The following is a 21,431-nucleotide window of genomic DNA, read 5'->3' as shown; positions in this document are numbered from 1 at the left end:
ACTGTGATTTCAGTTTCTCATCTTCTTGTTAGCTGCACTGGATACCGTGCTGATTTAAAATTTTCCTTCACTATCTCCTATGAAAACTGGGACACACAGTGTGATTCTGAAGCTCTGTCCACTGTGCGATACGCAGTGGAAGTGCTGCGTTAGACATTAGGTGCGGTGACAGTAAATAGTGTTGATAAGTGGAGCCCAAGCTGCAGAGAGACGTGACAGCCACACAGCTGCACAATAAAACAGAAATATTACTGACTTGTTGGCCTTCCTGTAATAGGCCTCAGTGACCTGCAGTCCTTCACCACCGCTTCGCCCTCTGATCCAAAACTGCCCTACACTTTCCTCTCCATTCATTTCTATGGATTCATCACTCCCCTTCATTTCCTAAAGTGGAATGAAGATACAATCCTGGGAGTTTTCTCCCCATTTACCCAAAGCCACCCTTCTCTGGCACCCGCGCACATACGTCCGAATGTGCGGACTCTCACACACACTTGCACATGCTCTGACACACATGCAGTGACACCGAACTATAAAGTCTTATCTACACCCCCTGTGTGTGTGTGTGTGTGTGTGTGTGTGCGCGCGTGCGCGATGCGTGTGCCAGGGTGAGAAATAGATTGCTTCTCCTCCAGGCTGGGTTCTGGAGGCAGTGCAGCGGAGGTGGTCGGCTCGGCTCTCTCGCTTATCATCCGCTCCTCCACGGGAAGAAATAGCCTATATTCCTGCTAACGGAGGTCCAGCCTGCAGTCATACTGGGCCGGACGTAGCCACCGTGCTGGATGGCTGACTGAAATGATGTTTGGAATTCCTCTGCGTTCAGAAGTAGAGTCAGGAACGACCCATTTTTTTCTCCTCTTGAACCAATCTACCTTTGTCTTCGGCAAAGTTAAGAAACGCTCTCCGCCAGCTTTTAAAACTCCTTCTATCAGTTACCTCACCACATTATGCTAATGTGTTCATCAGACTGTGTACAGAGCCACTAAGGTTTTCACATTCTTCTTTTTTTTCTTCTTTTCAAAACAATGCTGTTGTCATTAGTAAACATCCCAATTTCCTCCCAAACCTTTTCTACTGTGAAAGAGGATTTCGAACCAAATCCACGAGGGAGTGATGTGATGTTTTTTAGCGTTCCGCACTTACCCTCCTCTGCCAAACACACACTCCTCACCAGCATGAGGTGAAGGAGCTAAACTTTTCTCTCCATCTGCCCCCCCCCACCCCCACACACACACACACACCCCCCTTGATTGTGCGCCACACAGAGCGACAATTTAAAGTGATAGTCTAATCTCTTTGGATTGTTTTGCATGGATAAATATTTTGAGGCGCTTAGTCTAACTGAAAGTAATGATGCATTGATGGGGTAATTTATTATTCAATCAGGCTTGCGTGGAGGTTGATTACTGGAGTGATGGCACTGTATATGTGCACGTGGAAACATTTGCGCACAACAGCGCACATGCGCTCGCTCAGTCATCGCCCCCCTCAGCGCGCACATCTGGGTGATTTTTGTAAAAATTCCAATAAGAATAAAGATGGGAGAAACCAAATCCCGCCGAAGTGCATTCACATCTCGCCTCTGTGACACCGTTTGAATGAAGTGCTGTGTGCTGGGGTGGAAGAAACTTAGCGGCTGTCATTTGGATAGAATCAGCATGGTATTACTGGCATGGTAATGGGGGAAAACAGGAGTCTGGGGTAGTTGGATTCCAGACATCCACCAAACCCCTTGCGCTGCTGCGTGGCTCGCTTGTGGCAAGCCTATCTATATGCTAAGTGCCGCCGACAAACCAGACTAAACAACTCCTGCTCTGGGAGCGATGTTGAGCTCTTGTCTTGGCTTATTTAGACCGAAAATTCACATGAGACCCAGTGTGTGTTTTGGCTTTTTTCTTCTTCTTATTTTGTCTAAGGAATGAAGTGCCTGTCTCCTTACTTTGGAAGCTCATTGTCTGGAAAGCCTCCCTGATGCATGATTCATCATCTCTGTTGTGATTGTTGAGTCAACTCATGTCCATTCATCTCTAACTGCACAGACGCACACAAACACACGGACTACTACTGTAGACAGAGTTAGGTACTCTACATACAGTATATTTCTCTGGAATAATATAGAATACACGATATATAATACTTCATTCACCTTCCTTATCTCTCTCCTGTCTTGATGCTGGTAATTATAGATAATGTATTTTCTCTTCTCTGGTGTTATACGGTGAGTAGCCCTGTGTTTAGCCATGGTAACCTCAACTCTCCCTACCGCCTCTCAACATGCAGTACATCATAACCTTCCTTATCCCTCTATATCTGCCAAGCTATGATAGTACATTATTGTACTAGTATCTCTTATCATGTTGAAGCTAAATCATTTCTGTCTGCATGACCTCCACGCTCCATCTGCATCACCTTCCAGAGCCCAGAACATTTTCAAGCAGGCGATGCGCTCCCCGGTCATCCTCTTCCACGTGGTCCCCGCAGCCATGAAGAGGCAGTACGAGCTGCTGTCAGGCCAGAGCGAACTCAGCCCACACCAGTCCAACAGAGTCTACTTCAGCCAAACCTCTCTGCAGGCGGGGGAAAGGTCCAGTCTAGTGGGGGGGCCGGCGTCCAGGCCTGGACCACAACCTGGCCTCAATCACAAGTAGGTTTGACCTTCTTTTTGTTTCTGTGCAAGAGTTGCCTCATATGTTCTGGTCCCCACAGCGAACATTTTGTTGTTGTTTATCCTGCAAAGGATGTTGAAAGACAGTTTCTGACATAGTTTCTGCCTAATTCCACGGGGGTCTGCATGAACCCATGTGCATGTCTCTGTGCAGCCCAAAATTTGAGAGCATGCAGAATGTCCGCGCCGCATGATGCGTGCCGAATGTGCATGCACCAGAAAAACTGGGCGCTCCTGTGCTGTTCATATGTCATGATGTATGTACTGTCTTCCACAACCTTGGTGCTATTCTTGTTGAGCTGTTGCACACACTGTTTTCTATTTTTGACTTGTTCATGTCGTTCAGCCAAACACAAGATACACAGTAGCTCTTCTTTGTGCTGTTGGGAGATCGACCACAGTTTTTTCTAGTGCACTTGTATAGAAAATGTCCACCTTCCGATCATAGCGTGTATAGAAGCCACGCAAATTGGCTGTCCACGTGAAAGTCTGCAGCTGCATCCGCGGTATGTTCAAGGCATTAAGACATCTGCAGGGCTGTCCTCAAGCATGAAATGAAAGTTGCCCTTCTGATTGGATAAATTAGATAAAACAAAAATTTTATATCTAAACAGTCTCAGGGTGCCGCAGTTTCCAATGCACGCCAATTGCGTTTTAATAATATCTTCACTCTGAATCCATCGTAGTTTAAAAGCTCCACAATAAAACGGAGCAGTTTCATAAGAGTTTCTACCTGACACCTATCATCTCATTAACAGCCAATTTGGTATATGCCAGTGATTACTGTTAATTTCTGTAATGCCTCTGGCCTAACTGCAGAAAACTAAACATGTTGGTGTTCAAGTAGGTCTGTGTCATTGTACTTTACAGTATAGCAGTATATAGTATAGTATATAGTTTGGGATATGTTCAGTTTCAAGCAGCATTTATTATTGGCTCAAAATAAAAAGAAATAAAAACATCTTCCAGTGACATAAGACAGACGCAGACACAGAGTGGATGAATCCAGTTAGCAGAGCACAGCATCAGAGCACAAAGTAACCACTCCAACGCTGCAAGCAATTTGTCAACCGATAAATTATTGACTGGACAACTGCATTTTGACCAACCCATTGATCCAGGCTACATGTTTGCACTTGTCCACTGCCAACACCATCATTATTACAAATAGGGGCTTGAAGTTATCCTGATGTTTATTCAGAAGTTTTTCTGAATATGATTTTGCAGAATATCATGATGAAAACATTCACGTTCCTGTTCAGATTGCTGTTGAAATCGATGTGTTATCATTTGTAAAATGATGACCTATTACTAGTGAATTCACAAACACACAGAAGATACCAAAATGATACGAAAGAAATACTGTTTAATTTTCAATCCTATTACATTACAATTTATTTTAGTAGGTAAAAGATGGTTGTCTTGCTCCTGTAGTCACCAGGGTCCCCTGGCAGGAAGCACTCCGGAGCCGAGCCGAAGGTACACCATGTTATCCCACACCATGGTCACCAGGACGGCGTCGGCCCCCTCCCCCTCCCTGCAGCGCAGGATAAGCACGAACCCGTCCGCCAGCTCCTACCTGAAGAACAAAGGGCGCAGACTCAACATCCAGCTGAAGAAAGGTGAGAGCCAGCGGTCACATGGCTGCATGGTCGTAAAAGTGAAGATCTTTCAGCATTTTCATCAGAGTAATAATCAAATCCATGATGTGGCTTACTTTAGCAAATGGAAGGAGTAGTCACGTGGACGGTGACAGTGGCTTGACTCTGTCTCTCATCCTCAGTGAGTCAAAGGAACAAAGGGCCGTCTCATCACATGTATGAATGTATGTTCTCCAGAGTAAACAGTAGGTTCGCGGAGGCTAAAGAAAAAACGAAAACCTCTCAGGAAATACTCAGAAATCTCTTCTTGCCTCTGGGGTTTGTTTAACAGTGCAAGCCAAACGCAAACACAGATCAACCCCTTGTTGAAAACAGAGTCGTGCTTTGATTCACTCGGGCTGCAGCACCACGGTCTTGTGGCTGAAATATTGAGATTCAGCAATCAGTCTGCCTCCAGCTGAGGTCGGTTTGTTTGCCGACGGGCTTGTGATACTGGAGCAGTTGTACATCTTTCGCCAACCACTGTGGTGAGTTCACTGCCAGGCCCCCTTCTCATTTTCATCACTTCCGTATCTGTACCCGTATTGACGAGCAGAACCGGTGCTGAGGGGACTCTCTCTCTCTCTCTCTCTCTCTCTCTGTCTGTCTCTCTCTCTCTCTCTCTCTCTTTTCTTGCTCCATTTTTTTTTTTTTTTTTTTCGTCGGGGGGGGCAGATGTTTCGTTGAAAGCTGGCACCGGGGCCTTAGCAGTGACTTCAGGGAATAGAGCGGCAAGTGAGGGCAGCAGCGCGGGCTAAATGCAACAAACCTCTGGGGAAATACAGTCACAAGCTGCTTCTAATATGTTTGGCAAAGGTCCCCGAGCACTGCAGTGCAAGTTATATTTATTTGTTTATAATGTGATAAAATTCCTCCCTTTTTGTCTGCACACAAGCCTCTCATTTCGGCGAAACCGAGCCGGGGAGATGTTGGTGGAGCTCCAGGAAGAGGACCGATGCCAGTAGTTCAGTTTATTTTCACTAGCCACATTGCTTCATGGTCTAATTCAACACCACTCATCATTCTTAAAAGTATGCTTTTTGCCCGAGTGACAGAAATGGTTTTTGAGATTATTGCTCATGATTTAAATGGGGCTTACGGGAACGGATGTGCCTCACTTGTAAACTTCAAGCCATTTGTAAACGTTAATGGAGACGAATTATCACGCACATGTTGTTGAAACGGAAATTTAAATCTGAAAGTGTGGAAATGTGCCTCTGAAATCCATTTTGACGGTTCCATTCAATAACCACTGGGCTTTATCTCTACTAATGTACATTCAGATCGGGTTCAGCAGTTTTGTTGTTGACTCATTGTAACTGTTGTGTTTCGGACTAAGTGGCTGCAGAGTTCTGAGTGGCAGGAGCAGATCTTGCATAGCAAATTAACAAGAGTGCCTTAATCAAATACTGCAGTTGAAAAGGACATATGCACCCCATTAAGTCATTCTAATGTGTCTCAGCCTCTCCTCATGTTTGCTGTTTAATTGGCTTATTGGAGCCAGGATTCCTACTAATCCAGAAAGGGATACAATTACTTTTATCCTGGTCTTCTATTACACAAAATAAAGACGTCAGTGGTTAATTACTGCAGGCCTATTAGAGATGCATTCTCCTAATTGCCTGATTGGAGACCGTTAACAACTGGATCTTACAATGGGCAGAAGTTTGATTCTGTTCATTAGGCTTGTGTGCAGGCCAGAGATTGGCATAGGGTGGGGGTAGAGGGTTGGGGGGGTGGGACGGGAGGGCGGCACCATAATATGCAGCTTATCCGGATAACAGGAAACTGTAGGCACATTTTCAAAATAATGATCGGCAAAACTTAATTTAGAAATCTTAAGAAATGCAGCCACTTTTTTGGTTGGAAATGAAGTTTGCATTATTTTATTCCCCCGTCTCTATAGTTTCATTATCGCAAATTGCGCAGAGAAGGGAACCGATTGCCATGGCAGCCTTAATTTAAAAAAAGTTTGTCGCTCATAAAGACAAAGTGCAGATTTAACATTCAACATTAATGACGGCAGCTATTTCCGTCTGCTTAGTAATCGTGCTGAATCGATAGAGAGAGATCATAGCGCATCACCGTCTTCAGTGGCTCAACTTTCTGACTTAACAAGCAACCTCTTCATCACCTTTCCTCAAGTTTGTTTGTGTGCAGAAGCCACGAGAAAAGTTGCCATCCGCACTTCTCTCTCTCTTTCTTGTTCAACACCATTACTGTCAGCGAGACGGCCGACAGTTCGACAGACTGCCAGAGAGACATAGTGGGGAAAAGTAGGTCATGATGAACCATCAGAGGTGCTGACAGCTCTGTGAAATGAGCAGCTTCTTTGACATGAATACTAATCACTGTTGTTACCATCAGAAAAGTCTCCGCTGAAACCACATAACGCTACTTTCCCACTTGACTGGTGGAAACGCCAGCGGCTAGGTTATGAACGGTGGAATCTATCTGTCTGAACACGGCTCTTAATGACTCATCTGATAAGATTATGGAGCGTGGCTATTGAATTTTTAAATATTCTGTCAAAGAATAACCAACAAACACGATTTATTTGCGTTACCTCATTCCTCAGCTGGCATTTGAAACCATTTCTTGCTTTTATTTGACAAATTTGGGTCTGGTCAGTAGAAAAGGTCAGCCCTGAGACACTTTTAGTTATCCCTTATTGTATTTGTCCACTTCCTCCAGACCAGCAATTCATATTCGTTTGATGAACCTTAAAGGTCAGTCTTAAAACCTAAGGCAAATGGCTTTGCACAGCTGATACCTGAAGTGTTTTCTCAGATTCAGCTGTTGAATTTAGCCTTACACACTTTAAAAAGCCACATTGCTCTCGCTCAAGGATACATCAATAAGAACCAACTTTCTGTACAAATAGAGACCACTGCTGTGTACATTATGCAAACTTCAAACTATCTGTATATGGTAAAAGACTGCTTTGAGCCAGATGTGGTTTGAACACAGCCTCCTGTGCAGCCATTCTACCAAAAAGTCTGAAGGACTTTTGGTTAAAACATCTGGCACATGATACATGGATGATTTAGAAAACAGTATTTTTGCTATTTAGATGTAGGTTATTGAACATCATCTTGATGCTTTCTGCCATCCATACTCACTCATTTCTCTCTGCTTATTCTGGTCGATAACCGGTCTTTTAATCTGACCATAATTTACCAGAGTGGCTTTACAGTCCACATGCACTTATCATAAACACTCAATTTTGGTTCATAGCATCAACGCTATATTTAGAGTTAGGGAAATGTTTTCATTTTTACATCCTAAAAAACCTGAGGGAGACACACCCTGATGGCAAACGCAGTGTGTTTGTAGTGACTGTAGGAGGTACGGAACGGTGGAAAACCATAATTTGATCCCTGCCCAGCGGTTGCTCGTGTTACAGCAGCGTGTAATGAAAAGGATCTTTCAGACATGAGTCTAGTCTGTTTCTTAGAGTCACAGTGAAACCAATATGATGGTTTGGTACAGTTTTCAAGCTCCCCTCTGACTTTTATTAGCAATAATGATAAGTAATAAATATTTATAAAATTCAGCGACATCACTGTCATAGCCACATTTTTGTGTTGCCCTTGTTGGTTGTTGTCTGTTAGTGGCAAGACTTTTTGAAATGAAAGCAAGAAAATGAATGACTATATTTACCTGGAGAAAAAAAAATCTTGCGTTCTTGACATTTCTGAACTCATGAAGCTGCTGTAACACTTCACCAAACTTTATTATTCTCCCCCTCTTCACAAGGCTGTAAATCACTAATATCACTTTCAATTTTACTGCCCAGGTTCAAGCACTTCTTCTGGTAAACTGACCTAACAAAGTGTCCTTGAGCAAGACACATGTTGACTGTTTGACTACGTTGTGGTGTTTAGTAAAATATCACATCTCATTTCTAACTATAAATCTTGTTCTTTTTTTTCCCTAGGTCCAGAGGGTCTTGGCTTCAGCATCACATCTAGAGACGTCCCCATCGGTGGCAGTGCTCCCATTTATGTCAAAAACATCCTTCCACGAGGGGCCGCCATCCAAGATGGCCGACTGAAAGCAGGAGATCGGCTGCTGGAGGTGGGGTGGCAGTATTAAACAGCCTCTAACCATTAGTGTTTGGCGAGTGTGTTTTTTTTTAGATTTGTATTTTATTTGAGAGACTAATTCATCTTTTTTTCTAATGTGGCTTTGTTCCAAAATCCAATCTTATGGAGCTTTTGTTGAAATGAGTCAAACACACTGTGTTCCCTATGGCTATAACAACCCAGCTCCAGTTTTGAATTGCAGGGGAAAGTGGTTAGATGGAACAATATTTTGATTATACTTCAATCAGACTGACATGAAAATCAGCCAGTGCTCACTTTAGGGGGAAATAACCCATGTTTAATTCCAGCTCCAACTGGCTAGGACGGTAATCTGCATAAAGGTTATGTGGAGGCCAGAGATTCCTCCTCGTTAAAGTCAGAGATGTCTTTGATTTCAGTTTTGCCTCTGAGTGTGTGTGTATCTGTGTGTGTATTCATCATGGCCTGTATGTATGTGCTTATCTGTATATTTCTGACTGCATGTGTGTGTGTGTGTGTGTGTGTGTGTAGGTTAGTGGAGTTGACCTTAATGGTAAGACCCAGGAAGAGGTGGTGGCCCTGCTACGAGCCACACCCATGGGTGGGACTGTGAACCTGTTGGTGACTCGCCAGGAGGACTCCCTGCTGCCCAGAGAAGTGGTCAGTTCCTGCTCAGCAAATCACTATATAACCTTGTGTTTTCACTGCTTTCCCACTAGGAAACAAATACCTCTCTCTCTCTCTTTAACAATATATTCCAGGACCTTGGTATTTCCACATTTCTTTATAAATGAGTTATTTGATAGTAGAGGAGAATTATACCTTATTAAGCTGGCTACATGCTTCTTGGCGCAGGCTCCACAAGCACCTGTGCATGCCTGTGAATCTCCATAATTATGCAACTGTGGTCGGTCTGCTGACCCAGCGCGTGCCTCTAGAAATTTGAAGGTTTGCGGTCGCGCTGACTCTGCGTCGTGGCACCAACATCTTCACCTCCTTTTCCGCTTACTTCCAAAAAAACAAATCACATAACCAAAGTGTTCATAAAGAGCAGAAGAACATACAAGCAAGTAGAGACCACCAAAAGCAATGAACTCACTTTAGGAATCTGGTGAAGGTCACTTGATGTGTAACATCACTGTACAGCTGGAATATTCGTCATGGTGGCTGCACTGATGTGACTTTAACTGCTCCCTCCGTCCATCAACTTTCTGCACAGACGGTTTTAAATTCTTGTATCTTCTGTGTAATTCTAGTCTTATAAATCAACATGATTGTGAATTATAAGTGATATAATTTTGAAATTTCATGTTGATATTGAAGTTTTTTTAGTGTTGCAACAGTGGCTTTGAGGTCCATGTGCATCAAGTATTTGAACAGAATGAGAGTTGAGAATCATATGAACACATGTGGCTCTTAAAGTGTAAGGATGGGCCGGTGTCGGCACAGAACCAACCAGTGACTGCATGGGATGTGCACAGAGAAACACAAATACAGCTATAGGCATAATCGCACTCTCTGTGCAACTGTGTTCTGCACGTGCTCACACATGCACATCGAAAACACACAGACTTGCACAAACAAGAGCTAATGATGTGCACAAGCAGACATGCACACACACATATGCATGCACAGACACCCTCAAATGACGTGACTGAGCAGACACCATTTTTAGCTTTGGACATATTCACACACACCCACAGTCGCACACATGCACTCTGGACACTGACATGGACACATTCCCCAAGCACACACTCCCGCTCACAGACACACAGCCTACATACAGGGTGACTTTGGCTGTCGTGTAACAGATGGTGAGGCTACTGCCCTCGTCCAGCCTGCGCTCAGCGGCTCTGACAGCGGGCTATGGGCGTCACTGCTCCTTGGCAGACCAGAGGCCCCTGATGCCAACCTCACCTCCTACCCATAATACTCAGCCTGGCACCTGGGTTGTTAACCCCGCCATAGGAGCTGTTCAACCTGCAGAAAAATAGTCCTCTGAGACACATTTTACTCTGCTAATGTGCTGTTTTTACAATTAGAAATGCACCACCCCCTAAAGTTAGCTACGTTTCAATCGGTCTACATCTTTACTTAAATTTTCCCATTCATAAAGCAACAAATGGGACACATATTGCATTCCTATTTGTTTTAAAAAGTCCCCAAAAGTCCCAGCTTTAAGTTGAAGAACCTGTCGTTAAAAGTGTGTTATCTTCCTGTGACTGTACGTGATGTCATCGGCTGCTTCTGGCATCACGTGTGTGACCTTCAGGTTACTCGAAATGCTCTTTAACTACTCCATCCAGCGCTCAAATGCTAACTGGTGGGGATCCAACAAACTGATTCATGCCTCTCCTCAGCAGCCTTGACAGCAGTTGAATGATGCTGTGAGGAGTGTTAAAAAATGCATGGCTGCCCCCGGCCTGTCGACTCGTGAGTGGTGTTGGTGTGAGAGTTTGATGGCTACACTCTCTCAGCTCCTCAGGCATGACGCGATTAGAAAAAGTCCATCATGGAAACAGTGTCTAATAATCTCTTTCTCTCTGTTTTTGTTTGTTTTCTCTTCACCACCTTCTACACGCTGTGAGAGACAGTTAGTTAATATTTCATCACTTTCCCCGCCATTTAGCAGTTTGCTCTCCTTCACTGTTTCTTTTTTCTCTCTCTCTCGCTTTCACATTTCATAGCAGTGCTTTCACAAATCTCAATAATCCCTACAAGTATGTTCATAAAAATCAGATAAGGAGGCCAAGGCTCTGCCGGTGACAGTTATTGCAAATAAAGCATGGTGGAAAAGCATGGTTGGTAATTGCCTCCTCTGTCCCCACACTCCGGATGGGTGAGTGTGTGTGTGTGGGTGTGGGTGTGTGGGTGCGCGCATGTGTTGCACACACATAAACACACATGTATGGACGAGCGTTTGCGTGCTGTCATTCATGTAACTCCCTCAATGATAATGCGATGACGTTTTAAATTGCGGCGTGAGTGACGTGCCAGAGAACTGCAGGCATCTGTCAAAGAAATATTGCCTTCACACATGCACACACTCAGACAGGCGCGCGCGCACACACACTGGCAGAGAGATCCAGCTGTATTGATGAAAATAGAAAGGAGCTGGTTTTTTTTGTCTAGTTGACATTTGCCTGCTGATGTTTAATGTCAGCTCTGAAAATCCCTCCACATCTCCTTTTGTTTAGATGTTTTATTGTGTGCCAGGCGTTCTGCACGCGCCCCCAGAGGAATTAATTTACCCTCCCAGCATGTTTGCGTTCCGTCTTTAATTACCACGGTAGGGGTGTATTTTGACATGCTTTCAGGAGCAATAGCTGTAGCTCTCGATAGCTTTCGATAAATATGTGCTCACTGGGAAGAGAAAAGGTTAAATGGCAATAGAGCAGAGTGGGGCGTTGCCTCTGCGATCTCCCCCTGTCTTTGTCTGTGTGGTTACTGCTCCCTCTGCACTCACAGGGATATCAGTAATATGTTGTATCAGAGAAGAAGTGCAGCCCTAACCTGCACCAAACTCTGAACTCGTCCTCGCTACTAAACCTGCTTTTGAAAACCTCTCTCCACATAATAATATCCTATAATATACCAAGTGGAGGAAACTGTGCAAGTCTTGGTTTTCTGTTTTGCTGTACATGTTTGGTTCTATTGGCTGTAACCTGTGACCTTCAGGGTTATAAGACGTATTCATTAAAACAACTCAGGACATACAGACAGAGATTTCTCAAAAAGCTTTAACTTGAACCCTGAAGACGCAGCAGGAGGTTCTGATCAATGGCTATGTGAACAAAATCACTTGTCAAGTAAGGTGCTGTTCCTTCACTCTGACGGCTCTGGGATGTCGGATCAGTGATCGCGAGGCAGGATTACGACAGACTGAGGAGAAGTCAGAAGGGCCGCTGCTCCCTACAGGTTAAGAGTATATAGGAGTAAGTAACATAACTTGCTGAAAACCCTGGATATACATGAAGCTATATAGTAATTCAGTGCTTTGTGTTATCTATAGATAACAGCTTCATGCATGATCTCTTGGTCACACCTTTGTAGTGAGCTTCAGTAAAGGGGAAAGTAAGTTAAGAAAGAGGGGTGCAATTGCATCTAACGGGATGAGATGAAGGTGTGAGTTCAGAAAGATGGGTGAGCATGAGGTGGCAATAGAAGAAAAAAAAAATATAGCTACAATCCAAAAGTTCTGATAATAAAAATACGGATAGATTGGAGGTGGGTGGACGTAGTATTCAGATAAAAAGGCGCGATTCTGTCGAAACTCTCCCATCTATTACAAACCATTCTCTCCCCTCATCTCTTGTCATTATTCAGATGCAATTATGCTGACCACAGTAAAGTATTACAATAGAACAACACACACACACACACACACACACACACACACACACACACACAAACATAGAAACAGCAGAGGTACATTTAAACACACACACATACTGCACATCTCCCACGCACAGCCAGTGGATGTTACATATTGTAGGTATTTATTTCCCAGCGTGCACCGCTGTTTGCGCTTACAGCTGCGAGCAAAGCTGTTCCTTTAGTCCACATCGCCCAGCTTTGTGGATTGTTGTGTTCTCAGCTCCGCCTTTTATTGCTGTAATAACCAAGTCAAATGTCACACCTCACTTTACAACAAGAAACGGCAGCAGTCAAAAAAGATGTCCGTCTACACCCCCGATGCAGCTCCGCATGAAGTCCCCTGTTGTGGTGCCATTTAGAGCAGACGCAGCAAAACAAAGGCAGGGAAATATAATCTGTGGCTACCAGTTTGTTATTACATAAACAATTAGTTGGGATGAAATACAGCGCAGGCCTGCCCCCATGTCCCCACTGATGACAAATCATTTTAATTCTTTCTAAACCCCTTGCTACAGTGTAAGTGAATTAGCCTGTAAGCATTGCTGCTGTGTCAGCATGACTGATGTGATCTCAACTCCTTGTCTTACGGACACACACACACACACACACACACACACACACGCATACACACAGTAAACATATTTTAAAATAACACCACAATTGCTAAACCATGTCACGTAAAACCTGACACACAATATGGGCTTGACTAGTCACATATGCTCAGGTGCCATTATACCGTTGTCCACACTTCCCCTTACATCATTCTGTGACCCTACATGAGCAGTATTTTTCTTACGTCCAATGGGACTATGGACTGTGGAGAACAAATGGGCTCGTGAAGCCTCTGTTGTAACACTGCCGACCACATAAGAGCAATCAAACAGTACATTAAAATCCCCTCTTTATGATCATATCACACTTGTCACTGATCCATTAGTAGCTATATCTGCCAAGCAATGAGAATCTTAATTGCGCAATTAATTCCGGCCTCTGATTGATGCGACAGCCAAATTTATGGCTCGTGCAAATGCCGAGGACGCCATAGACAAATGCGTGACAGTATTGCTGACAATTACAGCAGACTAATGGCCTGTTTCATAAGTGCCAACCCCGGTGGCCTAGTTTAAAATCCTCCCTGCCATGTTTTTACCACTGTGCTGTAATTGAGGCATTCAGACATACTCCATTTTAAGATTTGTTTTAGCTGAAATGATGCTATTTATATAAGTTCCTGAAATAGTTATATACAGTAGAAATAAAAGCACTCGGTTCCCTGAAATGGTTCAGGTATCTGAACAAGCTCTCCATTGTTTTCCTCTTCCAAGTCAGGGCAATCATCGTCAGTGTTGCGTTGCTTTGCACAATTATTCACAGCAGATGATATCTCTGTTCCTTTTTTCTTAATCGCTCCTCTAACAGAGTTACACAGCTGGCTTTTGTTGTGGCGCCCGCACTACAGTGAGGTTACCATTTATGATTTGCCCGTATTAAAGTTGTGAGACAAGAGCAGACTTATGAGGCTGTATTGATTTTCTTGCTCCTGAGATCCATTTACCGAGTCGGTAGAGGGAGAAATGAATTGATACACGGCAAACAAAACACGATCCCCTGTCTTTGGAGGCAACTAAATGATACACAGATCTCTTGAGTTAGAGCCAAGTTCACTCCTCCTCGTTCTGTCATTTACTCCTCAACATAGAGTTCAGCTTGGCCAGTGACAGTTTAGTTAAAACCATAGACTGTAAATATAGATGGACAGAGCCTCTGTGATATCACCAATGCTCTTTCTTGACAGCGGTTTTGAAGCTCAGAGTGGGTTGCTCTGCCTCCGCCATCTTGGCAGGGCCTGACTCCACCTAACTCCCGGCTAGTCCAAAAATGGGCAAAGAGGTGGAGTGTGTGTGGAGCCGAGAGTCAAAGTGGTCATTCCTTCAGTTGTGCATCACCTTAAGCCTTAACCCATTTATGCGCAGCGCAGCATTGTTGATTCCTCGTCATTTTCATGACGCATGCAGCATATAAATATGTAAAATATGTATAAATATATCATTAAAATGACAAGGAATCAACAATGCTGTGCTACGCAGCAACCGGCGGGAGGGGCAATGTTGCGCTGCGCAGCATCCGGTATAAATGGGTTAATAAAATTTTAACAGATGAGTTATGTAAGTAAGTGCGAGTATGTTATGTCGCACAGTTGTCGTGAAGGAGGAAATTAGCTATAGAGACCAAAACTGTTTTTTTTGTACCAGGCTGCAAACATGTTGCTGTAACATTTCTGCTGCAAAGTTGGGCATTTTAACATGGGAGTCTATGGGGATTGACTCGCTTTTGGAGCCAGCCTCAACTTGCCAATTCGTGGAACTGCAGTTTTTGGCACTTGGGTGTTGGCTTCACTTTTCAGACCCCGAGGTTGCCGCTTGTTGAAAACTTAAAATAGAATTTGGAAAAACAGAATCCAAGCTATCGAGATAATAAAACCAAGAATGCCTGAGGATGGATGAATCTTTATGGATACAGTTTCTGTTTTTTTTTTTTTTGTCTGAAAAGCTTCTGTTGAATGTCACAAAAATAAATAAATAAATAAACTTTAGAATACTTGCATATTAAGCTCTATTCAACAAGTCATGTTGGTACTTGCTTTTAGCAGAGGTCATCTAAGATCAGAGAGTGAACTCTTTGCTATTATTATAAAAACTCTGAAAACAATGTGAGGAATTAAATTGGATGAGTTGTATCGTCTCCACACAAAGCAGTAGCCTCTTCAGTGCTTTAACAGCGCAGATAAACCTTTTGGGGTATTACATTGAAGTGGTGATAAACAGTGCTATCACATATGCGGTATCTACAGCCCTGCCAAAAAAAGACATCTTTGGTGTTAATATAATTAGATGTCTCTTAGAGTAATGCTCTTTCGCCTCACTAAAGATGATGTAATGTAATGCAACTTTTCGCTAATAAAGTGCTACAGACAGAATCTTTCTGGTCTGTCTTTTTCGAAGTTTATTTATATAACAGCAGGTGACTGAGACAGATATTTTACCTTAGTAAAACTTGGCAAAGAACTCGATGAGATGAGTCATGTCTTACTGGTGGAGCTGATAATTTGAGGTGCTGTAACCTTTTTGCCAGAATTCACACTTCTTCATTAATGAATTCCCAGTTGTACTCTGGGATATAACTTAAAAACAGAGCAGCTGATAGAATCAAATTGGGTGTAATCAGCAAATTGCTCCACTATAACAAATGTCCAGATATAGCTGACCCCTGCTTGGTAAATTTTAGCTGAAAATACAGTTGGAGCTCAGGTGAAGTCAAATTACAGGAATTGCTCTAAAGGCCTTTGGAAGGAGTTTTGTAGAGCTGCAGTTTGGCAACCTGCAATCAGTGACAGCATCTGTGACTTTACACAGTTCTTCAGAACAGTTTGGCTGCAGCGGATGCATCTTAAAGGTCACTTTCTCTTCCACTTTCTGCCTAAAAATGCCTGAAATGATAGGGCACGGTGATCTGTTGGGTAAGGGCTGCAATGTGTTACGATGGCACAAAAAGTCTCTTCCCCATCTCTAAAAAGCATCCTCTTGCAAGGGACACTTTGTCTAAATTGTCTGCTGAAAGCTTCATAAAATTCATCCTTTGCTCTTACTCCCTTTTTAGTAGGAAAACACTCATCCTGCACGTTCCTCCTCCTTTTCACTCATCTTTTCTTCTCTTGTTTTCTCTTGTTTATCACTGACACCTTATTATTTATTTCAAGAGAGCCGACGAGTTCTCCCTGCGTTATTAATCTGGCTCCGATAGAAAGATTTTCCGATCAAAGTGCAGAGTTCAGAAACATGCTCCGTCATAATTAAAGCTAATGCTGCCAAGCGCGGTTGAAGACAATGCCAGCCCGGTTAACGATTTCCGAGCGCGTCTCGTCAACGCCACCTGTTTTCGTCGAGCGCTTTTCAGCAGCTGTTCCCATAATTACGCTTGCTGTCACTGCAGAGAACGGGAGGGTGCGCCGCGGCGTTGTGCTATGCCGATAAACAAGGTAGTTAAAGGCCACTTATGGCAACACAGTTACTCTCCCAAAGGGGATTCAGCGTCTGTTTCCAGAACACATAATGGGTTGAAGTGTGTATGTGCAGTTGGACATAGAAAGCGCTTTTTATCCACCATTAGCTTGAAATGAGAGGCATCTGCTTCATGATGTGCATCTGTACTTTGGTTCCGCTGAAAACGCTGTTGTGAACATTCTCAGTTGCCAAACCCACACTTACAAAGCCACCTTCTATTTTTCTTACGCTCTCTTTAATTAGATATGTCTGAACATCTAGTAGCAACCCTTTATGCGCTTTTGCTTGCTCACAGTGAGATCCACTCAGCGACGTCACTGATGCATTTGCAGTGATGTCCATAGCTCTGGCCTCGGATGCCCTCGCAGAAACAGAATTGGTTTCCCTAATGAGCCAAATGAGCTTTCTCATTACAACATCCCCAAAGGACAACAGTCCCACTTTGTCAGCGGAGTCAAAAATCTGCTGGATTGCCTGGTGAAGAACATGTGTTGTTAGTTCACTTAAATGTGCTACTGTGCTCTTCATGCCCTTCAGTTCTGTGTAACAGCTTGCCTCTCAACCCTTCATTGTACCTGAAAAAGCCTGGATTTGTTTTTTAGGCTTAGAGGTATTTAATATTCTGCCTCTTTGTCAGAAAATGTTGTGCGAAGAAACACAGCCAAAAGAAATTTGTGTTACAATACTTATCACGCGTGCACCCCTTTTGCAATTACATCCTTGGCTGATTTCTTTTAGCCTTTTTAAATTCATTTCCAATGACCTTTAATGTCACCAAATTGGGCCAAGTGTGGAAAGAAGTTTCCAGCAGTGTTAATTGTTTTAGGCAGTGATGTGCGGAGAACTCAGAGTTATGTGTGAATAGAAGTAATTGTGATTCATTTGCACTTTCTCTCTTTCTCTGTCTCTCTCTCTCTCTTTTTTTTCTCTCTTGTATCTCACTCAGGCTTTTTCTGTTGCTCTGTTTCTGTGACGCACACTTGCACACACATCCAGCACACCTTCCTTGTTAGCACGTGACGAGTTAAGCGAGGTAGAAACAAAACAGAAAGGCCTATTAAGCAGGCGAGACTCTTGCTAGAGCGATGAGTTTTTTCCTCTGCCCTCTTCTGTTCACCTGCTTGTGTCTCTGCTGAAATGCCGCCTCTATCGCCCTCCCCTGCCCAGACAATAGACTGTAATGAATGGGAGCTACCCCATCACAGTGTTAATTAATAAAGGACTTAATCGTATAATGGAGTGTGACTGCATGGCTGAGTCAGAGAGAGCAGAAAGGAGACGACATAGGCTTCTTACAGGCACTCCACTTAAAAGTGGTTTAATAATAAGTTTGACCTTAATGATCAGCACCTGAACACAGCGCTGCACCTTTTATTCACCAGGCAACACTGAATATTTGCAGCCATTCATGGATTGTGTTGTGACTTTACAAAACATAAAACATGTGATGCAGTGCGCACACATTTTTTTCTTTGGTCGCTGGTCGTCATGCTGCAGCACAATAACACACTTTTAACGCTGCACGTCTACACAAGTATGTGAACAGCTACATGCAAATTATGCAAAAACTGAAGGATTAAAAAGTATATTTATTACATCAGGGCCAAATCATCCGAGGGATACAGTATCTTCTGGATGATTTGCACAATGTAAACACAACTAAACATGGTGGCACTCATGGAGGTTGCTAGATCGCTATGAAAACAGCATGGACATAAAAAAAAAGGGAATTGTTATTATTAGTTTCTCTTTAAAACGTTTCTGAGCATGTAAAGTGATTTTCACAAATAATTCTAAACTTTGTAGAAAATCCAAACCTTTGTAAACCTGTAAAATGAATCTGCTGGAGGAATTCAGGTTTGTGTATGTGGAGATAAGATTTGTATTAATAAAAAAAAGAGACTGAATAAAATCTGTGAACAAACCGTATGAATGGTGAGGTCACACAAAGACACTGTGATAAAAGTGCTTTGTGTACAATCACAGAAGCAGAGAAAACTGCTGAATCTGATTGGACAATGATAGCCCAATCACAAAGCACAGTCTAACACAAGTCACAAGTAACAAGCACAAGTCTTCTGTTGCCTTAAAGCTGTAATAGATTTTCAAGATGGACGACGGCTCAGTCTCCTCCATATTATATTTGATGATGCTGTAGAAACATTGAATGTGCTGTGTATGTATGCAAACCCACCTGGGTCAGGTGTGGTCTGTTCGTGGCTTCAGCAGACAGTAGTGGTGGAGGTGTTAGACATTTAGCCATCGTTAGTGAGAGTACCTTCTCTGGAGAAAATGTTGTCCATCTGGATTTGTCAGTCCATGTTAGTGAACGGTTTCCTGCCAGTGACCGTATCAGAAAAACAAATTTGATTTGAGAAAACATGTTAAAGAAACATACAGTGTTACAGTTATCAATACATACTGTATGTATGTTAAAACTTTTTTTTTCCCTGGTACCTTTTAGCTTGACCACAACATCAGGGCCAGCCTTATAAAAATGTGGCTGACTGATTGACTGACTGACTGACTGACTGAGTGATAAGGTTACACCAGTGGTCGGTCGGCTGAGTGTCAGAGTTGGTCTAGCTCAACTTAGCGCCTGTGTCGTTATCCAACTTTTCAGACACATTTGGTGACTTTTTTTTCTTCAAAAAAGCACCTAGAGAAAAAATCTTGTACATTTCTGGACCAACGTTAGCTACTTTCCATGGAAGAGAGTCGCCAGTGTTGCCCCGCGAGTGCAAGGTCGGGCTTTCCCTCCATAGACGCACCTCTCTACGCAGATTGCGTTACAGCCGTAGAGCAGCAGCTTGGAAGAAATGGCTGCTGGTTAACATGTAGTCTTAATGGGCCACATTTCAGTCTCTTTTTCCTACTTGTTTCGTTGCGCGACAACAGAAACAGAAGAACATGTCAATGACAAGAGCTTTACTGGAAATTTGACTGTATTAAAACACTGTATATGTGAGCACAGAGAGTAGGAGAGAGGGTGAAACCAGCCGACACTATCCAAGGTTTCGACCTAGTCTTGTTGAAGTTGATTTAAGCATGCAACCTTTTCAGCGTTTTTACATCAGTTCATCTGCTGTCAGTACTTCTGCACTCTCTGTCCCAGGTGCATACACGGGGCTGAGCTTGGAACAATGACTTGACTTTCTTTTTTCTCCCATACAGAAGTTGTTGAATCCAGCTCTGCCTGAGCTGAATCGGAGCAACAAGGCCTGTCAAGCAGCCTGACAAACTCATTCTTGGCTAGCGGAGCTTGTTCCTGTCTGATGAAAATGTTACACTGCTCTCTCATTCTCTGCCTCGGCCCGCTATTCCCGGAACACAGCTCTGAGTGGGTGGTTAGTCTGTCATCATTTTGGACGAGAGCACGCGCGCACGAACACACACACACACACACACACACACACACACACACACACACACACACACACACACACACACACATACATACACACACATACTCACACACAGACAGAGACAGACCATCCAAAGTAATTTTTTCATCCAATGTATTACTATCTTCAACTGCTGGGCTAAAAGCCTCTCCAGGGACAGAACTCATAGCCAGTATTTATTTGTTTTATTTTGATGAAACATCTTCATTAAAGAGAAAGTTTGACCCTGCCAGTGACACACAAAGCTATTCATCTATGAGTGTTCTTTTCAGAGTGGAAATAGTACGTTTGTGCTGCGTTGCTAGGGGGCCTGCATTGGAAACCAACTGATGACAACTCATGAGTTGAGTTAAGGTTGCTCCAGTATAGCTGCTGTTAAAGCCTCTAGATTATACAGATATAAATTCTGACAAAATGTCTTTCCACATTCCAGAGAAGAACGGGAAGTTAAACTTCGTTGATGCATTATGTTTACCCCTTCACTTCATAACAAATAGTTTTCTGTCCCGTATCTGCTTCATTCATCTGTGTGAGGGGAAAGCAAAGGGTCACTTCCCGACAAGAGCCAGTGATTTCTGCAATACGCGGAGTTGTTGAAACGCGGAGCGATTAAATGAATTCCAGCGGTGTGAATTTACTAATGGTCCATTCAGGGACAAAGCCCAGTTGGCAAGTTGTACAGACAGGTGTACTGCCATTTTGAAAGAGGAAGAAAAGCAGAGAGAAAGAAAAAAGGTGGGCAGATAGGATGGCCGTCTGGAGAATAGGGGCTCAGTCAGAGGATGTTGAAAAGAGCCTCCACCTGAACGCACCACTGCATCCTAATAACTCCTCAGCCTCCCGGAAAGAAAAAAAAAAACACCTTATGCTTTAGCTTTCCTCTCTTTCCTCGGCTTCACTCTTTATCCGAGCAGCTGTGAAGGGCACACACCTGGCTGCCATCCATCTGGTTGTGTGTGTGTGTGTGTGTGTGTGTGTGTGTGTGTGTGTGTGTGTGTGTGTGTATTGATGTGAGCCTATTTAAAGAGGTCTTGCTGTTGGTTTCTGGGGTTGATTGCTCTGACCGCCAGTATTGTTCATGTGGATTTGGCTGCCATGGCAATAACTACACATGTACATGTACTATCTGGCCAATCACAGTATTGCAGCACAGCACTCCAGCTTCCTGTTGAGCGGGCTTGTGATCGGACAGTCGTCGGCTCTTATCTGCGGAATAT

The 21,431-nt window shown here is 43.4% G+C and overlaps 1 protein-coding gene across 1 annotated transcript in view; it reads left to right on the top strand.

Annotated features, from left to right (window-relative positions):
- LOC111228205 (partitioning defective 3 homolog) overlaps nt 1–21,431 on the top strand; it is a 368,887-nt gene that overhangs the window by 197,189 nt on the left and 150,267 nt on the right. The window contains exons 9-12 of the mRNA XM_022754021.1: nt 2,417–2,644; nt 4,100–4,287; nt 8,246–8,385; nt 8,904–9,032. Of these exons, the coding sequence (XP_022609742.1) occupies nt 2,417–2,644; nt 4,100–4,287; nt 8,246–8,385; nt 8,904–9,032 (685 nt within the window). The remainder of the gene's footprint in view (nt 1–2,416; nt 2,645–4,099; nt 4,288–8,245; nt 8,386–8,903; nt 9,033–21,431) is intronic.

This window comes from Seriola dumerili, unplaced genomic scaffold, assembly GCF_002260705.1.
Source record: "Seriola dumerili isolate Sdu_G_001 unplaced genomic scaffold, Sdu_1.0 BDQW01000216.1, whole genome shotgun sequence".
In the NCBI taxonomy this organism is placed as follows: domain Eukaryota; kingdom Metazoa; phylum Chordata; class Actinopteri; order Carangiformes; family Carangidae; genus Seriola; species Seriola dumerili.
This window is presented reverse-complemented; position numbering and strand designations above follow the sequence as displayed.